Genomic DNA, 24,782 nt, shown 5'->3' with positions numbered 1-24,782 from the left:
TAGGCTGCTTATGACGCTATAGGTGTGCTCCACATATTTACATAAACTAAAGATGATTTTGCTTTATTTGAATAATTCTCAAATGTGCCCTGGCAGTCATATTTTTGTTGGAAGTCATTTGGGAAAGGGTGCTGGAGTAAGGATCAGGAGTTTGCTTATGTATGGTCCCTTGGATAAGAAAGTTATTTTTAGTAATATGAATCGCTCTAAAAACCTGTACTGATTCATTTCAAATGACGAAATCTTGCTGTCAGGCTTTATTTAGCTTCATCCCAAGATAATTTATAGGCAGTGATTATTGGGGGTAATTCGTTGTGTCCTACCTGTTGACCTAGGCTATTTGAACCAAAACACAAAATATTTCTAAATATATGTAGCCTAACTGTAGTTGTATGTTATCAATGCCAACAAATATAATATGATAGGATGTGTTAGGTATGTGTATGATAGTCATAGTTATAGACTAATAGTTCCCAAATGTGTTTGTTTAAAATAATACAAGGTGTTTCATAAATGTTTTGTGAACGTTTATAAAATACATTTGGAACAATTTGGCCTAAAAAAAAAATAACAAAGGTTTTTAATTGATCCGGGCATATTTATAATAAATAAAAAGTATTTTTTAGAGGCCATATGTAATTCTGTGTTTTTAGCTGTTTTTACACGTGGACGTAGGCTACAGACTTGTTGCGTTGTTCCTTCCATTCATTACAATCTCTAAACCAGTTCAGAAATGGTCAGTAGGTGTCAAATCCCGAGGATAGACGAAGAGAGGATGAAAAGGTGTTTACTGGCTTCAACTGGCGGCCAATCTGTCGCTCGTTATTCGTCCTCGGCTGAGCAGGTTTGGGTGTGTGGCCGAGTCCATCCGGTCCTTTCAATGCTACTGCTAGTGAAGGGACTCGTTTCGCCTAGAACTCTCCCTCTGGTCAAACAATAGAGCCGAACGTTCACTGACAGACCATGGAACAATCGCCAATTCATAAGGGAGATGTCACCAACTCGCCAAAGTCCAGCTAACATGGCATTCGTGTAAATGGTTTCTTGCTAATAAACTACTCTCGAATGATGTCTTTGTTGGGAAGTCAAAGATTATTTACAAAATGAGTCCATTTCTAAACGGTTTCATGATTGTTGGGCAGAGTCGCCGTAGGAGGCGCGGGAGACTATTGGTGGCTCCGTGCTGACCTCTCCGGCGCAGCAGGGCACCGCAAGCAGCGGCGCTAATTGAGCACGCGGAGCCAGAGGACGACTTCAGCATCCTGTCAGGAGATATGAGATATGAGACCAAACTTCATCAATCTCTCTCTCTCGCTTTCTTCCTCTCTCTTTCTCTGCTCAGTTTACTTCTATAATTTTTACCAATTCACATCCTCCTGACAATATCTATATGAATGAAGTGGACATTTCTTGRTTCTGAAACTAGACAGGGCCTCGTTTCCCAGATCCTTCGTAGCGTTAAGATAATCGTTAGAACCGTTTTATGATATCGGCCTATCTTTAGTAGCCGATCTGTTTCCCAGAGCCTTTGTTAGTAATGTTGCTCTTAAAAACATTCAGCCAAAGTGCATCGTTAGATGTTTTTCGCCCTTCAGCGTCACTTTATTCACTGAAGATCTCCAATAAACATAGAATAAAGATGTTATGCTAGGTATCTGTCTGACCGCGGATAACTTCAGAACTAAGTTCACTACGCATAGGTACAAAGTTACCAAGTATTTGCATATGTTACAAACAAGTGAAAGACAAAACGATGCTTCGGATGAAAACCGAGATGATTGCATTAAAATATAAATAGGCTACATGGGCCTAGAGGCCTATATTTAAATTCTATTGAAATCATATTAAGTTTTATTTTGCCACTAGGCTACTGRTTGTAATTTGTGCCTCAATATGTTTCATGATGTGTGACAAGATGTGCGCAATGATGTGCCCAATCTGTGATTTAGTGCATTATTATTGGGTTATCATAATAAACGGGACTCAATATGTGCAGCCATAGGTGGTAATATCTCTTTAGGAGCTGAAACGTCGTCAGTATTGTGGAAGAATTCTAATGTTAAATATTTAAGTGGAGCTTGCTTTTCTTTCGATCCCATCTATCAATATCGACACACTAACGACGCACTTTCTCTCTACGTGCTTGTTTGGGAAACGCTCTTAAAAGTGTGGCTCGTAAATAACGATGCATCTGGTACGATCGTGCTAATGCTTAATTTTCATCGCAACTTATTTTACAGGACTACGCCACTATGTCAAAATATTTGGAAATATGGAGTAGTTTTGGGTAGCATTATATCCTTAATATCACAATTGAATGCGGTTATTTCGTTTCAAATAAAAAATGTCTTAAACGTGGGCCAGATTATCTAAGACTGAATCTGAGGGACATTATGCAAACTGCTATGAAATAATAATTTATCTATTTTAAAAATAGTACTATCAAGAGGCTAATAAGCAAATCGATAGCAAATGCGGATGTGTAAATGTGTTTAAGATATTTTATCTTTTGGTAAAGGTTTATTCATATGTTTAGTCATCTTGAAAAAAAATTAAATTCTTTAAAGATCAAATAATGAATCATACTAAACTATGAAAATCGTATTGTGCACAGGTTTTCACAAACTAATGTTATAGTCCTATTTCTCTCCATGTGTTCGTGTTTTCTATTTTTAGTGCATACAGCAATGCCCTTAGAAATAGAACCATATAAATAGAATGAACTATTTCATTTCTAATCCCATCTACCATGGCATGAGAATAGCTGTTGAAAACACAGGTGCTAGCGGTATTTAAGCTACTCATGGGTCTGTCTGCCCAGTGTGCAGAAGGCGCGAGATCAGAGCCATGCCCAGCACCCCACACCCTCCATTGAGTAGTAGAGAGGTGTGTTTCGGATGAACAAGCTAAAGTTGGGTTGCTTTCATGTTGTGCTTGTTTAAAATGGGTTATGGAATGGTACTAATCGGCATTAAACCATTTTCCCCTGTGCTGACCAGTTTTAAAACGGTAAGCATCAGAGGAGCTATGATCCCATCTGCCTATGGTTCCAAATTAAAGTTCAAACGGTTGGCTTATACACCACTGATCCTGTATCATAGCTTCTCGTGACCCTTCAATTACTATTTAATAGAATTACAGTTTTAAATCCCAGTAGTTTTAGAGAGGGAAGAATGTTTATCACGGGCCCTGCATGCCATGGAGACTACATCAGACAGGTGCTTTGTGGCATTCGGAGAACAAGTCATAGACTGCTCCCTTTTTAGTTTTGAACTGCATGGAAATCCCCTTCTCTCTCTCTCTCTCTCTCTTTCTCCCTCTCCCTTACTAAACACACACACACATACACGCACACACACATTTTTGTGCAAACCTATAGTCCGCCTTCCTACCTTTTCTCATATGATCCTTTGAAATCCAACATATGCCTCGAAATCCTCGAATAAAAAATGCGTCAAAATGCATGCTTTGAGCAACCAATGCAAATTATTGGAATTGTAAGTAATGATATCTCCACCTGTAGTTTCCAAATTGCAATTGAATAGACCCACACCCTAAATTGTAAAAAATAAAATCATGTCAATTAGTTACCTCCCTAAAATGCTGTTAGTATGGTGCAGTAGGCCGGTAGCTTTCTCCACCAATAAGAATATAGTCTACTAACTGTTTGTCCGACGTCTTACCTTTTTCAAGGCCTGCTTTTTTTTAAACCAAAAGACCCGGTCCTGACAAGAACGCCTGCACTGTGAGGCTGTGCCACTGCTGCACGCGCTGAATCCGGGTCAGAGGGAACTGCCGCTCTTTGAGAGCTGCATGAATACACACGAATAGAAAAGTTGTGTTCAGTTAACCGATGAAATCAGAGAAAAAACGGGGCAGTGCAAGCCTTTCTCACTGCGGACCATGGCCAAATAGTTTTGGGCTGCCTCGCTCGCAAGGTTATGGGAATAGGACAAATAATCCATTATTCTGTTTGTTTGACGCACGCACTATAGACCAGACACAGATATGGAGTGAAGAAAAAACACATGCCCGTCCATTGTTGCTGCGCTCGTCTCACATTCTCGTTTACTTTCTGTACGTATTTAGATGTGAGGATCAGAGACGGCGACTACTCCTGGCAAAGTTATTTTGTGTCATGATATATATTCGACTTGACAGATCACGAACAAAACGCTGCACCAGTAATGATCCCTGATGAAACAAAAGACCTCATCTACTTAATAGTTAGAGGTAATATATGTCCTATGTTATATATAGGCCTATAATGCCATCTGCAAAATGTCAACCACCTGCAAAATGTACATTTACTTTTTTTTAATACATAAACTATTTGTTTAAAGTTATTCTTAGTTAAGCTACTACTACAAAGTTTTTATTTGCTGATTAAATTTAGAAAGAATACATACAGTATCTTTACAAATCGTATGGTCCGGCTCCGGCTTTAAGTATCGGAAAATATGCAAATCACTTTCATTGAGGCTCTATCCTAGGCCTACTATGATTGTTATAGCGGACATCTACGTTATAGTTAATCCCCCATATCCTTTTTATTGATAAAAATGTTCTTCAGTTTCCGATTAATGTAATCTTAATCATGGCTGGGACTTGTCGTCGCCAATAAACTAATGTGGTCTGAGAGGGTCTGCTGCGGTGATACAGATCAGCTATGGTTTCCACTGCCCGGTGCGGGTGATAGGCCCTATCTTTCTGCTGCAGATGGATTTACCAGTTAAAACGGGCTTAAATGCAGATTTACCACAACCACAACTCCCAATGAGTGCACTCTAATCAGTTCATATTTGTTTTTCTGCACCCAGTTTGCATTAGGGCCTAGTAAAAAAAAATATATATCGATATTGCACTAGGCTATGTCTAGTGTTTGTTTAGTGTTTGTTTAGTGGTTGTTTTTGCTATTCATCTCACGACGAGAAAAAACGATATGAGTAGCCTAGGTAGCCTATGCTCAGTGAAAACTGATGTAGCGACACATGAATAAGACCGAATAAGACCTTGAGAACTTTACATTAAAGGGTTTAAGCCTATGTGTAAAATTCGAATTATGCCCGTTTCTCAATTTTAGGAGACCTTGCATTCGTGCCCATCAAATGGAGACAGCTTCTCAGTAACACACACACACACACACACACACACACACACACATTTGCACACACTGTACATAGATTTTTCTATTGTTTTCTATTGTGTTATTGACTGTACGTTTGTTAATGTGTAACTCTGTGTTGTTGTTTTTGTCGCACTGCTTTGCTTTATCTTGGCCAGGTCGCAGTTGTAAATGAGAACTTGTTCTCAACTGGCCTACCTGGTTAAATAAAGGTGAGAAGAAAATAAACACACACACACAGTTGCCGAGTTAAGTAAGCGAGTAACATTGTTTTACAAGTGGGTTATTGGTGAACTTTGCAGTTAGTTTAAGTTGTTGCCATGTGAAAATTCTGGGTTGGAATATTGTCGAAAAAAATACCCATATTTTTGTCTACGGACATTCCGATGTCAAAGCAATGAGGATCTTGGCCGCGGAATGTATTCCTTTATCAGCATGTTCGTTTATGCGTTTCACTTTAGGTCAATGTCCTTTAGCTCCTTTGGTTGGACTAAGGGTAATGATCAACATGTTCAAGATATGTTCAATAGATGTTTCATAGACTTTTTTGGGGATTTCAGCTCATTAAGATATCCCGAGTGTCAACGACATATGTCAATTCCAATGCCAATGGAATTGATACACTGCATGCATGTACACGCATTCTGTTGTGTGTCTTGAAAGTTAATGATGTTAAACTGTTGAATTGAGCAGTTAGTTATTATTCCACCAACATAGAGTAAAACAGTTGTAGCCTCCCTGAGCCCAGAGTAAAACAGTTGTAGCCTCCCTGAGCCCAGAGGTATGCTCTGGCCTACTTTTTTCTCCTTTCAAATGAGACGTCCTGTCCTCACTTTGAAACTATACCGTTAATTTTTCACAGCTACAAAACATGTTGGTAGGGTTTTAGAGAACGGGAACTCTGTCGAGGAACAATAGTAATCTACCATAATAATTATTTTCAGTTCCCTTGTAAGTATAAGGGTTATTACGATTGGTTTTGATTTTAGGATAAAACGCCCGGGGAAAGCTTTTCTGTAGGGAATGCTCATCCCTGGGTGAAGAAAGGCTCTTTCACCGACCCACAATGAGAGATTGAGGCAGGGGAGGAGTCCACCATGATTAGTCCATTTAATGGCGCGTTTACTTAATTTCTGTATTRACTAGCAACCATAAACAAAAGGGGAAACTGGACTCTCGTTTAAGAGACTATGACGTTGACATTTACCATAACACATGCATATATATTTAGGGGCAAAATACTTTTTTTAACATCGTAGGCTYCAACCTATGTGTAGTTTCTTAAAAGGACCACAGCATGTGTATCAGAATCATTATGCTCGCATGAGCATAACATAACCACTTCTCCTCAACATAGGCCTAGATGCTCATAAACGCTTGATGGTGGATAATGAACACTCACTTAAAAGAGAGACTTAATGCAGAATATATAAGAAAATGGAATACTGTATTTGATTTAGAAATGTACATTAACATAAACACGCAAGAAATGAACATTGAATAATAAGCGCTTTAGGTGATGCACGGGGAAGTATAGGACTTGAATTGTTGAAGAATATTCCAATGTTTATATTATATACCTTTTGCATAAATGTGACCGATAACACGTTTATATAGCGTCATTATCCCATGTTAGGTAGTCTATCAAAACAAACAAACAAAAGAAACGCCTAGAGCACTTTTTTTTAACGTTTTGACAAATATTTTATGTATAGGAACACCAAGTCAAGAACAGGGATAGAAAAGAGGATGGAGATGGGAGAGCAATATTATGTACAAGCATATCTACACATATAGGATATTACAGACCGCGYGAGAATGATGGCATTATTTGAGATATACATAATTCAATATAAAATCTTAAAATAAAAATAAAAATCTGATACAGTCATAACGATTGGGTTCCACATTTGACCATGTAGGCCTACCCCACACAGGCAGTGACAGAAGTGTATAGTAAAAAGGTGCTTACGACGTAAATGATTGTCTGATGAACATAAAGTAAAACAGGATTGCATCTTGGCTGAGCGGCATCATCACTTGGACTAAAACAGAGATGAAAAGGCGATAAACACCCTCTGGTAATTCCCTCTTCTCGATTATCCTTGTAGAAATATTGAACAGGGTATGTTCCCCAGATACCAAAAACATCATGCAGGTAGTGGTGGGGGGTAGGGGAAGGCTTGGTGGGTCCATTGAAAGCGCTTAAAAAAGACGTGCTTTTATATTTTTTTAAATATTTAAATCAATTGGTCCTTTTTTCATCCCGATATTTCATAGTTTTTTTTTTCAGGTCCATATTTCCTGTAAATATTTCTCTTTTTTTATATCATACGTCGCACTCGGAGTCACTGGAGGTTACTGAAAGAATGGACGTTCCAGTATCAACTCGCTCTGTCATACTGGAGATGCTGGTAGTAGGACTGGCCGCGGTCGACGGCGATTCCGCCGAGCTGCGTGGAGTGCACCCGGATTCTGAAAGGGACCGCATACCGTTCTGTCCTATTCCCTGGTGCTGAAGCCTGGAGAATATAAAGAAAGGGAAAATAACATAGCAATTAAATACAGTGTTGCTCCGCAAAATAGCGTTCAGCCTGCTTGTCATTCATTCGCTGACAAGCCTTTAACAAATGCAGCTCTGTAGCCTACACATAATGGGGGTAAGAATTGGCTAAAGCAAAGCAGATACAAATACTAAATGTGGGAGAAATATAACAGTCTATGTTAAAGTAACAGGCGTGTTGTTAGCTACTTAAATCATGGCCAATGTAGTTTGAGAACTGTCTTTTATAGTAGATTTTGTCATACCCAGGCCTATCCAAATTAATTAAAGATTACATTTTTCTGATTTGTTTTGATTTACTAAATGAATTAATCGATGATGTACTCTTTTATCACTGAGAAAATGCAGATGAAGAAATATAGCTGTTTTCACCAACTTGTCTGTTTTTATTCAGTTGGCTTGTTCAGTTCACCAATTTGTAATAAATTATTGCATTGCAAATAAATAATAGGCTACACACTGTGATACGAAAACATGGCTGCAAAACAGGCCATCATTTTAGAATAATTATTTTGTATTTATGTTTATGTTGATTTATATCAAGAGTGTTATGCATCAATCATTTCCAAACGTCTATAGCCTAATGTATGCGTTTCTTATGTGTAAAAAGCACCACGAATAAAAAATGTAAATTGGTAACTGAACTCGTATTAATATAGCAAAACTACCCCATCTTTTTGTGTGTTTTAACATTATTATTTGGTTGTAGGCCTATCTTAGTCTACACTGTCTTTTTACAGGTGCAACCTTTGAATATATAGGCATATAACATTATTTTGATTAAACAAGTAACCAATAACCTACAGTATTTGATCGTAGGTGTTTTGTTTCCTGTTTGGGATCCATATCTTTACCACCCCTGCAGTGTATGTGATGTTTCCAGACAAAAACGTTCACTTGTTGAAGATAACAACACTCTCTTTGGGATTCAAGATGATAATCGAAAACGTGCACTGTTGTAGTATCATCATAATATGCTGTATTCAAAGTTTAACATACTTATTAATAATTATTTGCGTTATTGTCTGGAATATAGGACAAATTCAAATGTACATGGTTGATGATTTTCTTTGTGTGTATTTCCTGTTTTGTTATCTAACGCTTACCTTGATGTTTTCATTTTGCTTATCAGGGATACTAGCATACCAGCGTAGCCTGAAGCCTACAAGCTTTGCTTTACGCACGAAAATGTTTTACGCATTATACTATTTTGGGGATTATTTTGGAAAACAATAATAGTTATATTTTTCGGTAGGCAATGATTGCATAGGCCTGTGAGATCAAACAGTAAAATGTCGCCGTGCTCCCTCCTCACCCCTAACTATATACCCAACTTGCTCATTTGTAACCCCTCTATAACCTTGTGTATTACTACGATGAAGTTGAACATTTACATGGTATATTTGCATTTCGATTATAGGATTTATTGTAGCCTATTTGGTGCTATGTAGCATATGCTATGACAAATTAACAGCGTACTGACCTGTTTTTTGCTGCGGCGGCTCTGTCTCGTTGCCTCCGGTTTTTAAACCAATTTCCGACCTGTGTAGGAGTGAGTCCAGTGGCTTGAGCCAGTTCCCTTTTCTTGCTGGGATTTGGATATGGGTCCTGAAGATACCACTCCCTTAACAGACCGCGCGTCCTCTCTTTGAAACAGTGCGTCTTCTGCTCGCCATCCCAGATGGTCCTGGGCAGGGGGAACTTCTTCCGTACCCTGTACTTGTCAACCGGTCCTAAGGGGCGACCGCGCAGCTTCTCGGCCTCCTGGTAGTGTGCCTCCAGCCACATGGCCTGCAGTTTGCCGTGGGAGTCCTTGGTAAACTTGTGGTTCTCCAAGATGTGGTACAGGTCTCGGAAATTCCCGGTGTGGAAAGCAACCACTGCGCGAGCTCGCAGGATCGACTCATGCTTGTTGATCTGCTCGCATGCTCCGGGTGCCACCGGCAGGGACCACAGGAATCGTCCCAGCCGTTCAATGTCTCCGGTTTCCTCCAGCGTCTCGCAGACGCTCGCCACTTGCTCCGGAGAGAAGTTGAGGGTCGGTAGCGCAAACATTGACAAGTCTTCTGGAGACCTGGTGCTGGGAGTGCTGCTCGCCAAGAGCACAGGGCGCTCAGCGAAGTTTGGCAGGAAGAAATGGGAGGGATAAAGCTCTAAAGGGGATCTGAAAACCATGGAATGACCTGAGAGAGAAAGAAAATTATCAAGAAAAAGAACGACGAGTAAAGATTGTATGATTCAATAGCTATCGCCTATAATGACACCAGCCTCATAATATCTCCCCCTAAATCCACCGTGAGTGTAGCATTGAAACATTTTGTTTCGCTTTTCTATTGGTCTTCTTGGTGTCGTTGTGAGGTTGTCATGGCAGCCCTGCCAATCACTGTCAAGCGTGCCAATCATTAGCCACTACGTAGACTAGGGCTTTCACCACTTCTGTTGCAAGCACGGGGGGTTATCACAAACTCCAATCTCAACACCACCCTCCCACTGCACGGCTCTCGTGAAGTAGAAGCCAACGCTCGCCTATTTGTTGAATGGAATGAGCAATTAGTGGGTGGAATATTATTGCGATCTTAACGAGGCTCGTTAAAGCTAAAGAAGATATGTAGGGTAGAGATGCTTGGGGGGGGGGGGGGCAGGAACACCGGAATACACCTTTGAAAAAAATTGCTTATAACAGAGTCAATTATTTTCGGGTAGGGTTTTCGCACAATAGGCTAGGCTATATTGCGCAACATATGTAAAAAAAAAAAAAAAAAAAACGTATCTTAAACCAATGAAACATAGTATTGGCAATTTGTTACCGTTTGATATGTCTGTCTGACTTTTACTTCCGGAGATGAATCGGGAAATGCTATATGTCAATATTTTCGTGACAGGGTCTGGGCACTAGCTTTGCTCTGAGACCAGCAGACCGGGGCTGGTGTGGGTGTAATGAGCAGTGGCTCACCCTCTAGTCGAGTTTGGCCTCGGCTGGTATTACGCAGCGGTGCAACCCTGGCCCACTGCCCAGCGCGGGTGTTTCCAAACATTGTTTTCATGTCAAATGAATATCGATGGGGTGCATTGTAATAATTAAATTCTGATCAACTGGACCATTTCAATTAAGAACGTTTTTCCAATGTTATTTTCTTTGATGCAGCTCTTTCGCTATAGGCCTAGTAGTTTTGACGACCATGTATCAGTTTATATCATTATGGTGAGAATGATTAGTCTGCCACAATATAGCCTACAGAAAAATAGGCCTATAACCTGTTTTCATTTTCACAAACGATAGGCATGATCAATATCCACATTTGTCTCGGGATTCGGCTTAGAGCCCACATCAGCAGCCGTAGCGGTGTGGTTTTCATGTTTATTACAAAAAACGACTGTACTGCCTCATATTTAGAAAGGGCTTAGTTGGTGTTAAAACTGTTTTGAGTTCACAGTCGCGAACAGTGCTCACATTGTATAAGCGCATGTATAAAACGTAGTGAAACACAGCATATATACTTCGGCTAATCCACCCTCAATAAAGCTGACATAATTATCCTAAGCCGCCTTTCTAAATCGTTAAGAAATTCAAAACTTTTCCTTCTCTTTCTCAGATTTTTGCATTTCCCCGCATCTTCCTACCCGACCGGTTCCAGAATAACGCTAAGTAGCATGTACATTTGCTTATTCATTTTCATCTTATCACATTCACTTCTTTTTACAATTAGGGTGAGTTTTGTTCCAGTGGCTGCAGATGCAGATTTAGACATATGTGTAGCTTTGCTTTGTTTTCGCGTGTGTGTGTGTAGTGTGCGTGGTGTGTGTGGTGTGTGTGCACTATAGGGGTGGGGTGATGATCTTGTTGGAAGCGTTTGGGCAGGTTGTGTCTTAGGGATCAAACCTGTTTGCTCCCTTGTCATACGAAACTCAGGAGAAGTAATTCCAAGTGGCACTTGAATTGGTCCGGTTGGAAAGGTTCTTGGACTGGAAGTAACCTGCGTTATTTCCATGCTGGCTATAGTCATGTTAAAACTAACCTCCCCCTTCTCGCTCGGCCAATATTAAGAGGGGGCTTAACTGGAAGTACTCGGAATATTCAAAGCTGCTTGTGGATCCAGGTATATGCATGGGTTCCAGGTATTACGTGGAACTATGTTTTTAAGGAGATGGAGCCTAGTTGTAAGCAGCCCTCGCAGGCAATTCGGAAATCACTTAGGTGAAATGTAAGACCTGAATGGGTTTGCAAAGCCAGTGGTAAATCAATTTTTTTACATAGCTTTTGTCTACGTTAAGCACGTAATTAACACCCCCAAACAAGTTTATTCACCTGGCCTAATTGTCTGTTTATCCTCCAGCTTCTAATGCTCCTCTCTTAACGATAACCAGCGGGAGGCAAGTTACTCAATGCCGACTAAACATTAGCTCGATCTTTGTTTATTTGCCGCACAACCCCGACTTGACAATGCAAGCAGGAGTTAGAAATAACACTCAACTGACAGCAACAAATATTAATTAACCTTGACTCGGCGTGTTAGGTTAGCAGGGATTTATTTATTTGCGCCCATTGACTCTGAACTCAAAATGTCGAAGTTGGGCTACATATTTTTTTCAATGTTCCAAGGGGGGAAATAAACAAAGGTCTTACGTCATATTGTGAGAGGGGAAACCGAGGAAAGACAGAGGCACTCTTTGAAAAGGTAAGAAAGCATTCGTTTTTATTTTCTTCCCTAGCCTCGGCTCCTCAAATGATGAACAGAAAAAGCCTGCTACACCCACCCTCGATCAACATGCGTGCGTAATATTGGGGGTATTTTCAGGATAATGACTGAAAATAATGCAGAGAGGGTGCGTTGACTTTCATATTTAGATTTATTTAACTTCTGATGCATATAGACTATACATACTTCAATAGACGATTTTGACACTGCATGGTCGAAATATGGATATATTTTTATGACGGGTCTTGCTGATGTGGACAGCGACAAAGTTTCTTAAAATGTTATTGACTGAACTCGCAATAGAACGGATTAGAACTTTTAGGGTGACATTTTGCCATATTTACCACAGAACTACGTTATCCATCAGTCAGCCTAGTTGTTATTTTTTCCTCATCTGCTCCTTTTTAAAATTCTTTCACCTGCTATTCTTCTTTTCGTCCTCCTTTCCCCTTCTTCATTCTCTCCTGTTTTAATCAGGTTTTAAACGGGGGATTGTCAACGATGAACTAAAGGGACGGGACTATCGTGTATGCATTATTTCTTGAAGGAATCCATTTGTCCAAGTGCAGAGGGGAAATCCTTTCCGGATCCTGTAAGTTCGTTAGACACACACTGAGCTCTGCCTTTAAAGTTGACTATTAGAATAGCCCAGGATTTGCTTCAGACGCACGCTTTGGATAATAGTGACGAGCTCACCCAAATGTCTTAAGCTATAAAATGTCGATAAATGCATGAAAAACATTAGCATTTAAATTACAATGATTGATTAGGTATATTGCCATGTCATTTTAGTGTCAAATTATATGAACAAATCTGATAAAATTTGGTCTGCTGCTTTTGCATCTGTCTTCATGGAGCAGCCACGAGCACCAGCCAGTTCTTCAAGCCCTGCACAGCAAGAGCTGCTGCAGCTGTGTGATGCTGTCGGGACGGGGCGCAAATACCCCTTTCTCTGTGTTTGCTTAGCACCGGCTTTCAGCCCTCTTTGCTTTGCTGGGAGTCCAAACGTGGCTTATYGCGCTGGACTGGAGCATTTCTTCTTATTGATGATTCTTATGATGATTATGAAATACACAACTTTAATCAGACGTAGCCTACCTTTATAGACTGAAAATATTAATTGGCTATTGTCAATACTACATTCTTTATTGGCTATTGATACAGCCTGGGTAGTATTGACTTGGCACATGGTCTTGGGAGGAATTAAGTGTTTGTCAAAGATAGCAAGAATGAGATCCAGAGGGGCAGAATAGAAAATGGGGATGAAGATTATACGAGATGATTAGGCCTACGCATGCAGGACGGGCGACTGGGTTTTTTGGACAACAGTTTTCTGATTATTTGTTTTTGGGAAAAGTCTAGAAATCTGCTTATTTTCTAAAAAAAATAAAAGTTCCTGAATTTAAACCCAGTGCAGACACATTTTTGTTTAGAACCATCCGAACAATCCAGTCCTATCGACCTACTACACTAACTCTTTCACAAAACCCTACATTATTCGACTGTAAAGAGTTTTTCCCAACTTCTCCTTTTATTTTTTGTGTGGTCTCATTAAGTGGGCATCCTGCTAAGTCTGCGGGGTTATACGGGAGCTGTCCAATCAGTGTATTTGCACGGCTTGTTAGCGACAGTTAATGAGGGCGCTCCGTGCACGGAGAGAATGGCGCCTCAATGTTAGATTTACCTTGTGTCAACTCGTTACTTCTAATGAAGCCATTGGAAGCTTCTCAGTGAATGGAGCCGGGTGGCTGGAACTGCAGGCCCTCTTTCTTCCGGTTCCTCTAAGGAGGGCTTTCGTTGGACTGAACTCCATGATGCATTTATCAGATGGTGGGGGTGCACTGAGTCATTTGGATTGAACAAGAGAAAAGGGAAGTGTGTGTGTGTGCCTGTGTGTGTGTCTGTGTGTGTGAAAGAAATCACCCTGTGTAATATCGCAAGCTGCTGTCGTGTAGCCTACTTGGTCAATCGGGTTTGACGTGTCAGTTTGCCTCTCCAAAAGTTCACTTAATCACCTCCACGCATGCAGGCGTTCTCTCTGCTTGCTTTTGGCCGGGCCCCAGTGTGATTTAAGTCGAATCAACAACACGTCATTGCCTCTCAATTCAGGTAAAACGGCGCAGTTTCTCAAATGCCTTTCCAAGTGTGCTTTCCCTCACTATTCCTGCTCACTGGGGCACCACTTAAAAATCAATTAGTCTTTCATTTCCTCGAGGAAATTATTCGAAACAAATGTAGGGACCCCAAGCAGGATAATAAAAAAATTATAATTATGTATTTGTTTATTTTAACCCTTTACTTATTTAGCATAGTATGCATTTATTTATCCATATAAACCAATTGTTTTCACCTCCTTAACACCTTAATTATGTAGCCTATTGTTATACATAGGTAGGCCTACAGCGAACAATATCAGTGAAATAAATAAACAAGCCAATCTCACATGTTCAGAGTCAAAGTTACTCGCTGGTTAGATAAATAAGAATCTGAAATGATGTAGTAATTATTACCTAATAATATTAGAGCTTTTCATTACGTTAATAATTGCAATTTTAGAGATGAATACATTAATAATGTAGCCATGTTAGTCTGAGTTGTTAGTCTGAGTCACATGGGATCATATAGGCCTAATTGGCAGTAGCCTATATTGGATTTAAAAATACGCAAATTCATATGAAATAATTCATCAGTTGAGCTTCAAGTACATGGCGATATAGGGTTAGATCAAATAAACACGAGTCACTTCATTAAAAGTTTGTCAATGCTAGGTTTATGTGAAAGTATAGTTTTATAGAGGGGTCATGGGGAAACAAACAATACCTAATTTGGCAGGCCTACAGTTGTGACACTGCTTGCTAAAAAAAAATGTTAATTGAAAGTAACCTATTGAATATATACAGCATAATCACATGGCATTATAGACTCACTTGCCTACTACCTACATTTCACATTTTTGTGTGTTCTATTTGATCATTTCAGGCTATAGGTCACTGGTTCATGATTTTGAATTAACACACACTGATTTTCATTTTAAATCAGTATAACACACCTATAATCTTGACAACATGCAAGGTATGAAACATATGCTGTCGCGTTGTGCCCTTGCCAAAGAGCAGCAATACGACACACCAACGCTGGAGGTGTCGATGATCACTCTTCCAGGTATTTGGTTAGAGCGCTTTAATGCAGAAATAATATAATGGATGCATCGCTCACGCCCCTGGGTTTAACATATGATGCCCCAATAACACTCAATATTCCCTAGGCCTTGCTCTTCATGCCATTAGAAAACGGCGAAGATTATCTTTTCAAATGAAAAAACAGTTTAATGTCAAGGTTGTCACAGCAGCTGATATCTCAGAAGTACTTCTGAAATTCATACCGTAATGACATGCAATGTTGTTCCTTGCTAGAGATTGTACATCCGACCTCCTCACCATCCAGTTGATCAAGACCATTTGACCACATCATTTACCAGTAATAACATTGTAGGCCTAGTAGTAGTAGCCTAGTAGTAGTAGACTAATGACAAATGATGCTGATAATATGGCCCATCTTGTTACTAATATCCCATGTTAATGTAATATAAGTAATATTGCCTACATTATGTGCTACTAATATGTATTTTTGTAACGGTAATACTATTTGCCATTTCACAGTTATTAAATGTATTATGTCTATGATATAGGCTACAGTATATGTTCCTGAGTCAAACTTGATCAGGGCGCTAAACCCGTGATGCTGATGTGGATACTGGAATGTTTCCTATAATTACCCAAGACCGGTAGTGAGTCGACGCTGGAATATCGCAGTAAAACCCCTTCATCTGAGAACGCTATATCAGTACCATCATGTCGAAAGGCAAGTCGTGGCCAATCTTATTTCACATGGAAGCCCATGAGCAACGTCAGACTCAATAGGAAGTTAACGTTGTGTACATAATTTATGCGTATAGGCTACCCATCTTCATTCATTCATTTAATTTCATGAATTCATGAATTCAATATGTATATATATATTTTTATATCCCTTCGTAATTTTCTCTGCGCGCCAGATGTGGATTCATAGGCTACTTTGATAGTAGGTGCTGCTCAAGAGGCCAGGGCCTATTTCATGTTATAGCTCCTTGCCACATTCACTTGACCTCTTTGAGCACTGTCTGGCCATCTCTGCGCGTCACGGGTAAATGCTTTCATTAAAGCTTTATATCGTCATCGACCGACGTGAGCGATCTATAGGCCTACAGATCCATAACACGGCAGCATGAGTTTGAGCCCTGAAGGTTAGGCTACTGTGTGTCACCTGCGATTCTGTCACTGTCGCACACATTTGTTTGTTTCAGTGTTTGTGGCATGCAACGAGTAAAAGTCTAAATGCTGCAGCGTTTAGCCTCACTCCCTCTTGACTCCAGCTTTTGACATTACTCCACTCAATTTCCTGTTTACCCCCCAAGTCAAGCTTAAGTAACCATGAAGCGGTGAACTATATATAGTATCCAGCATGTAGTGACAGTTATCTCTAGCCACAACCGGGTCTCAGAGCATCTCGTATTATTCTGTACATAAATCCGATACCCACATGTCTGATATGTTACGTTTCATATGATACAGTATGTATTAATTTGTGTATGTCCATCATCCATTTCATATGATATGTTACAAATTACAATTCGTATGAAATGTAATGAATTAGCTAAATGTACAATATTCTACAAATTTGTGAAATGTACAATATGTTGCTAATTTGCAAAAATGTATGATATGTTACGAATTATAACTAGGTGGCTAACGTTAGCTAGGGTTTAGGGTTAGGGGTTAGGGTTAAGTTTAGGAGTTAGGTTAAAGGGTTAAGGTTAGGGTTAGAGGAAGGGTTAGCTAAAATGGTTAAGGTTAGGGTTAGGTGAAGGGTTAGCTAAAAGGGTTAAGGTTAGGGTTATGGGAAGGGTTAACATCCTAAATAGTTGCAAAGTAGCTAAAAAGTAGTAAGTAGTTGAAAAGTTGCTAATTAGCTAAAATGCTAAAGTTGTCCGTGATGAGATTCAAACTCGCAACCTTTGGGTTGCTAGACGTACGTGTTATACATTTTGACCTTAAGTCACCATCTGTCTTATGTAACCATACAAAACGTAACCTATCAATCTAAATGGAGTATCTCAAATTGACATACAGAATAATATGAAATGCTCTGAGACCAGGTTGGCTGCCAAGTCATTCAAGATTGACCTTGAAATTGGAAGTCTACATCGGGAATTGCCTTCAAAACCAGCCTCTAGGGACAACAAGGAGTGAATGCTATTACTATCAAGTTGGCTTCTGTTGTGGATGGGTGTGGTGGATGGGCGTTTATGGATGGTTGCTTGTGTTCGATACCAGTCGTGGATACTGGTTCCCATGACTCTGGATCAGAAGATTGCGTGTTCAATCCCAATTGTGGCCACTGGTTCCCAAGCCTCTGCATCAGAAGGTTGGACACGGGTTCCCATGACTCTGAATCACAAGGTTTTATTTTCCATCCCAGTCGTGGGCACTGTTTTTAACATTTTTAATTTGAACCCTATCCCAAACCTTAATCCTTACCTTAACCATTCAGAATGAGTGCCTAAACTAAACCCTTAACTTTTGATTTTTGGAGAAATGGAATGATACAGAGCACCAATTTGACATTTGGAACAGCTTAGAAATGTTAGGTTTGGAGAATGTGGTTGAACGTCCAATTTTGCAGTGATATGTGAGAGCTTGTTGGTTATCTCTCTTTTTTTTCAACTAATGGTTGTCATTATAGAACAGTCAAATATATAACTAATTTATTTTGCAAAAACAATTCTAAAGCTATTCTCATTTAAAAGTTTGTCCATTGACATAGCCTAGTTTCCCTGTTGCCATTAGCCTATATCTAACACTTTCTGTGGTTAACTGCTGCCTTTGAGTTGGCGGGAACGGGTCATAATCCATCACTGAAGGCCTAGAATTTGAAATTTAGAGAGCTATTGTAATACTCGATATTAGCTTAAGGGATAATAACGAGGGATGTAGCGTCCACGGAACTCGTTGTTCACGCGTGAGCAGCACCTGTCAAATGTGATTTATTTCAGTGGCTCCGTTTGGCGGGCGAGATCAATAGAGGACGTCTGGAGCACGCCAGGAAACGCAGCGAGCTGCATTACTGTGACAGGTGCAAGCCCCGCGCGCGGCTCTGTGTCGTTGCTGGGGGAAAGGACCGCCTCCGCATGCAGAGGTAGAAATAATGATGTTTCATCAATGGACCGTACTCACGCACTCACATGTTGTTGAAATGCTCTCTAAACATAACTTTAATTATCATTTTTTGTAGTAGTTTATAATTAAACGTATTATTGGGTTAACCCTATAGGCGCGATGCATACGGTGTTTMCCATTCACGCCAGCGACCAGGGTTCACTTCTATGCCCCGTCGTTTGCTACACTGTTATCAGACGTGGGATGGCAGCGGTGAGGCCATCGGAACGTACGGCTCGATGTGTGAGTGGTAGGTCGAAAGCATGTAGACGTGCCTTCCCGTTTGGAGGGGGCAGTGTAGCGATCTTTGCTATATTACCCACGTTATAATTCTCACCAGCTGGGTTAAACCCATTGGACCTATGTGGAGGGTGTTTGCCTTTCACGCCAGTGACCCGGTTCCCTTCCCGACCCTGCGGTTTCCTATAATACATTAAAGGGATAGTTCACCCATACAAAATTACATATTGGGTTCCTTACCCTGTAAGCAGTCTATGGACAAGTTATGACAGCAATCCACAATTTATAATTTGTGGCACAAATCAAATGAATGCCATACCTATCTGCCTTCAGAAAGTATTCACACTCTTTGACTTTTTCCACATTTGGTTTTGTTACAGCCTGATGTATTTGTCAATGGCCTACACATAATACCCCATAATGTCAAAGTGAATTTATGTTTTTACAAATTAATWAAAAATGAAAAGCTGAAATGTCTTAAGTCAATAAGTATTCAACCCGTTTGTTATGGCAAGCCTATATAAGTTCAGGAGTAAAAATATGCTTAATAACAAGTCACATAATAAGTTGCATGGACTCACTCTGTGTGCAATAATAGTGTTTAACATGATTTTTGAATGACTACCTCATCTCTGTACCCCACAAATACAATTATCCGTAAGGTCCCTCAGTCGAGCAGTGAATATCAAACACAGATTCAACCATAAAGAAGTTTTCCAATGCCTGGCAAAGGGCACCTATTGGTAGGTGGGTAAAAATCAAAAAGCAGACATTGAATATCCCTTTGAGCATGGTGAAGTTATTAATGACACTTTGGATGTTGTATCAACACACCCAGTCAATACAAAGATACAGTCTAACTCAGTTGCCAGACAGGAAGGAAACCACTCAGGGATTTCACCATGAGAGCAATGGTGACTTTTTTATTGTTYTACTTTTTACAATTGGTAGTTACAGTCTTGTCCCATCGCTGCAACTCCCTATGGACCCAGGAGAGGCAAAGGTCGAGAACCATGCGTCCCCCGAAACACGACCCTGCCAAGCCGCCCTGATTCTTGACACTTAACCCGGAAGCCAGCCYCACCAATGTGTCGGAGGAAACACTGTCCYGCTGGCAACCGAAGTCATGCCCATCACAAGGAGTTTGAGGCAAGGAAATCACGGGTGGCCAAACCCTCCCCTAACCCAGACGACACTGGGCCAATTGTGCGCCGCCTTATGGGTCTCCCAGTCGGCTGTGACACAGCCTGGGATCGAACCCGTGTCTGTAGTGACGCCTCAAGCACTGCGATACAGTGCTTTAGACTGCTGTGCCACTCGGGAGGCCCAATTGTGACTTTTTAAAACAATTCCAGAGTTTACTGGCTGTGATAGGAGAAAACTGAGGATGGATCAACAACATTGTATTTACGCCCCAATGTTAACCGAATTGACAGAATAAATTAAAGGAAGTCTGTACAGAAGAAAAATATTCCAAAACATGCATCCTGTTTGCAATAAGACACTCAAGTAAAACTGCAAAAAAATGTGACAAAGAAATTATTAATTTTTTAAAAGCGTTATGTTTGGGACAAATCCAACACAACACATAATTGAGGACCACTCTTCATATTTTCAAGCACGATGGTGGCTGCATCATGTTATGGGTATGCTTGTCAGTGGCGATTTGAGCATGTAAATCTTGGTGGGGCAAAAAAAAATGTGGGATGCATGCCAGCAAAGCCACTATACAACACAACACTAAACAATACATTGATTGCACTATAACTGTGACAAACGGTGCCCACAAACTGCCTACATAAGGCTGGCCCAACAGCAGAGTCCCAACAGCAGTCCCAACACCTTACCACTGCTACACCTGGCTATCAGAGGAGCCTTGTCTGGAAGCGAAACAGTTCATTCAGGCTCATTCAGCCTCATTTACTGCCTTTAAAAAAAACATAGCTGATATGGCTGAATTGCTTAAACAAATGTGGTTTCTACTGACAATTGAGATGTTCAAACTATGGCATAAGGGGATGACAAGAGTATAAGAGGCAATCCGTAATTTTGATTAAGAAATTAATGAGCGAGTTAGGACGGACGTAGTCAATATATCTATTTGTTCAGCACTTTTGAAATGTACAGCAAAATAATTCAGAACATGTGCCGTTCTTACAGTGTTCTCCCTGTACACCAAGTCAGAACCGTAGGATAAATAAAGGGGACATATAAGCAGACAATGAAAGCTCTTACAATATTCAATGATTACATTTCTCAAAAACAGGTTATAGGCTACATGGGCACCACCAAGTCAGAACAGTAGGTGAAATTAAGAGGTGAAAATATACCAAATTATTAGGGTGAGGCACATGGGCTACTAACATCTTACTACACAACATACACTTAGTATTACATTCTTAGCTACAGTATACATATCTCCCTGGCATATTACATAATTTATGCAGCGGCATACAAGACATTTTTGGACTCACCTTGTTGTGCTGTGCTCACTTGAACTGAAAGGTGGCGAGGTGGTCCTTTGTGGGCAAATTTTGTCATCAAACTTTGTCATCAAAGTCTGGCATTCCACTGAATAGCAGAATAATGATAGCTTTGCAATGCTTGCAGTTAGCCACTGATTCCTTCCAAACCAGTCATTGTTGAATTTGCGATTTCTAACTTGTTTTGTAATGTTAATGTCCAATGGCTGATGAGCACCGATACGTTTTATCTATATTTTCTCTTCATATGACAAGGATTAAAAATGATTTGCGAGTAGATTGTCGACTTGATTCATGATGATGACTGCTAGCTAAGATTTTGAAAGTCAGAGCTGTTGTAGATATAACGTGATTTGACGCCATTTTATCTGTGGCCAATGACCTTGAGTCTTCTTGGATGGTCATTTCTAATGTAACTTTATGGCACCACCCAAGGGGCTTGAATTTTCAAGCTCTACCCTTAGACTTGGRGGTGACGTAGTGTTCCCATAAGTGACAGAACACTGAGCCAATCATGGCGCAATGCTCCACATTTTCTGCTGGCTTGCCCCACCACCACAGAAAGCACTGAGCTAAGCTGAAACAACTGCATTTTGAAGCTTGTTTGTATGCAACTTTATTAACTCAATTATATATATATATYTTTTTACATTGTTTGCAAACTGATATGTGACACGTATTAATGCCAAAATAACATGCAAAACGGGCAAGCCCCCCCCATTTAAAAAAAATATTTATACACTACCGGTCAAAAGTTTTAGAACACCTACTCATTCAAGGGTTTTTCTTTATTTGTACTATTTTCTGCATTGTAAAATAATAGTGAAGACATCAAAACTATGAAATAACACATATGGAATCATGTAGTCTTCCATTCCTGTYGCGGTCCTCATGAGAGCCAGTMTCATTATAGCGCTTGATGGTTTTTGCAACTGCGCTTGAAGAAACTTTCAAAGTTCTTTAAATTTTCCGTATTGACTGACCTTCATGTCTTAAAGTAATGATGGACTCTCGTTTCTCTTTGCTTATTTGAGCTGTTCTTGCCATAATAGGGACTTGGTCTTTTACCAAATAGGGCTATCTTCTGTAAACCACCCCTAGCTTGTCACAACACAACTGATTGGCTCAAACGCATTAGAAGGAAAGAAATTCCACAAATTAACTTTTAACAAGGCACACCTGTTAATTGAAATGCATTCCAGGTGACTACCTCATGAAGCTGGTTGAGAGAATGCCAAGAGTGTGCAAAGCTGTCATCAAGGCAAAGGGTGGCTATTTGAAGAAGATCTCAAATTTAAAATATATTTTGATTTTTTTAAACACTTTTTTGGTTACTATATGATTCCATATGTTTTAATTAAATCCATTTGAATCCCACTGTGTAACACAACAAAATGTGGAAAAAGTAAAGGGGTGTGAATASTTTCCGAAGGCACCTTATATTATAATTTTTCCCCCATCATGTCCAAATTATCGATAAGTGAATTTGTTGAGCTACACAATCAATTTCAGATACTTTAGGATGATCAAATACCAATCCAGAGATATATCTATTTAGTAAAACTAAGCAAATTTCCCACTGTTAAATCATTGTCTTACGCCAGATAGCGTGACCGCCGAACTTAAGCCTAGTTCACATCTAACATTCAAGATGAGATGAGACAGTTTTATGCAGTTTAAGTACGAAGTTGGCTTGATCTGAACTGTTTAGTTTTAGAACATCTCATGTCAGCTACTGGAGTGTCCAAAATTCAACATGTCAAATCTTAGCTCAAGACTTCTGACGAGATGGATCATTTTAGCCAATCAGAGAACAGTGTGCTAAAGCTCTTTGTTTAGCCAGGCAGCTAGCTAGTCAAGTATACAGCTAGCTAGCTATTCTGCTAAAGTTAGCCAGCCTAGTTTGCAGATTTTTCTCTGACATGTCACAAAGTGTKCCCTGTTTCTGGTGCATGTATTTCATTGACACTCGTTTGCTACAACACCTTGCTACAACAAGTGACAACTTTGTTGTTTAGTAATGAAAATTGCAAACTTCTTTGACTACCATTAAGATACTTTTGAATAGCAAGTCACCCAACTTTTCAAATCCAAAATGCTGGAGTATAGCCAAACTTAAAATGTTAGCTTTACTGTCTAGATATACCTACATATGGTGAGGACTATACATATGCCAACAACATTCACAAAATGTGCTTCCGTCGTGGAGATATGACGTATTCATATCCACCCAAAACCGGTTTGTAGCCTATATGACGGTATATCAAAATGCTTAAAAGTGAGAAACAATTATAGACCATATATGGAGGAGGAGAGAGAAAGAAAGAGAGAACACGTAATAAAGAAAGAAGCTGGTCTTTATACTGTGTCCGTGCCACCCATAGAATTGCATATTAGAACTAACTAATTGAATAAGATATCTGTGGTGCCACCCACCCACCTGACAGAACAGAATAGAACACTGCTGCCCAGTGGAACAGAAAAGGATCAATAGGTTATAATCAGACCGCTATTCTAGAACACATTCACTTCTATCCCGACTCTCATTATTTCCTTTGTAGGCATGGCCGCCACAGAGATCCTATTAAATCACTAGGTATTCTATTACATGGGCATCGTAGGGTTCTCGGAAGGGATTGTGTGTTAGAATGGCACCCCTGTAGAAAATGACTAGGCTACACTCTGGGAAAAAGAGAGCTTGCTCTGCGGGTTAGATTCAAGCAATTTAGCAATAAACTCTTCATATCACCTCTCTCTCCAATAGCAATGTATTTTCTTTACTATACCATCCACTCATCTCTCTCCCTCTCTCTAGTGTCTAGGGACTTGTAAATCCCTTTATCACAATGGCAGGGTGGATTAAAGTTAGCTTTACAGAGAAAGTTTTAACTTGATCRGATGCTAGGTTCTTGTTTTACAAAACTATTTCCTAGAAAACATAATGGATGTTACATTGCCTGTCCCAGTTACCGCCTATCTTTACAAGACTCTAGTGCTCTTAAATAGAAATGAAGTCACTTCTAATTCAGTCTGTATTGCTGTATTAACATGTCAACTTCATAATAAACACTGGGGGGCAGCTGGGACTTGACGTGTAAGTCCGGTTTCTTCTGTTAAGGCCTTCAGAACTGTAACATTGCATTACCGACAGTGGACATTTTGTAAGATGGCATCCACAGCCCCCAGGGGCCAAATCTATGGTACCTAAATATACTCAGGGTACATGCAGTGCATTCAGAAAGTATTTAGACCCCTTCACTTTTTCCACATTTTGTTACGTTAGTCTTATTCTAAAATGGATTAAATTAAATTTTTTCCTCATAAATCCACACACAACACCGCAAATAAAAACAGGAATACCTTATTTACATAAGTATTCAGACCCTTTGCTATGAGACTCAAAATTGAGCTCGGGTGCAA

The 24,782-nt window shown here is 39.9% G+C and overlaps 1 protein-coding gene across 1 annotated transcript; it reads right to left on the bottom strand.

The window, feature by feature from the left end:
* Nucleotides 1-7,090: 7,090 nt before the first annotated feature.
* On the bottom strand, nucleotides 7,091-9,965 carry six3a (SIX homeobox 3a). Its single transcript, XM_023993566.3, has 2 exons — nucleotides 9,172-9,965; nucleotides 7,091-7,647 (listed from the first exon to the last, which is right to left on the bottom strand). The coding sequence occupies exons 1-2, from the start codon at nucleotides 9,861-9,863 to the stop codon at nucleotides 7,455-7,457; spliced, it is 885 nt and encodes a 294-aa protein (XP_023849334.1). The 5' UTR covers nucleotides 9,864-9,965; the 3' UTR covers nucleotides 7,091-7,454.
* Between the last annotated feature and the right edge of the window lie 14,817 nt (nucleotides 9,966-24,782).

This window comes from Salvelinus sp. IW2-2015, linkage group LG8 (genome assembly GCF_002910315.2).
Source record: "Salvelinus sp. IW2-2015 linkage group LG8, ASM291031v2, whole genome shotgun sequence".
In the NCBI taxonomy this organism is placed as follows: Eukaryota; Metazoa; Chordata; class Actinopteri; order Salmoniformes; family Salmonidae; genus Salvelinus; species Salvelinus sp. IW2-2015.
Note: the sequence above shows the minus strand (reverse complement) of the source record. Positions and strands in the feature narration are given on the sequence as shown.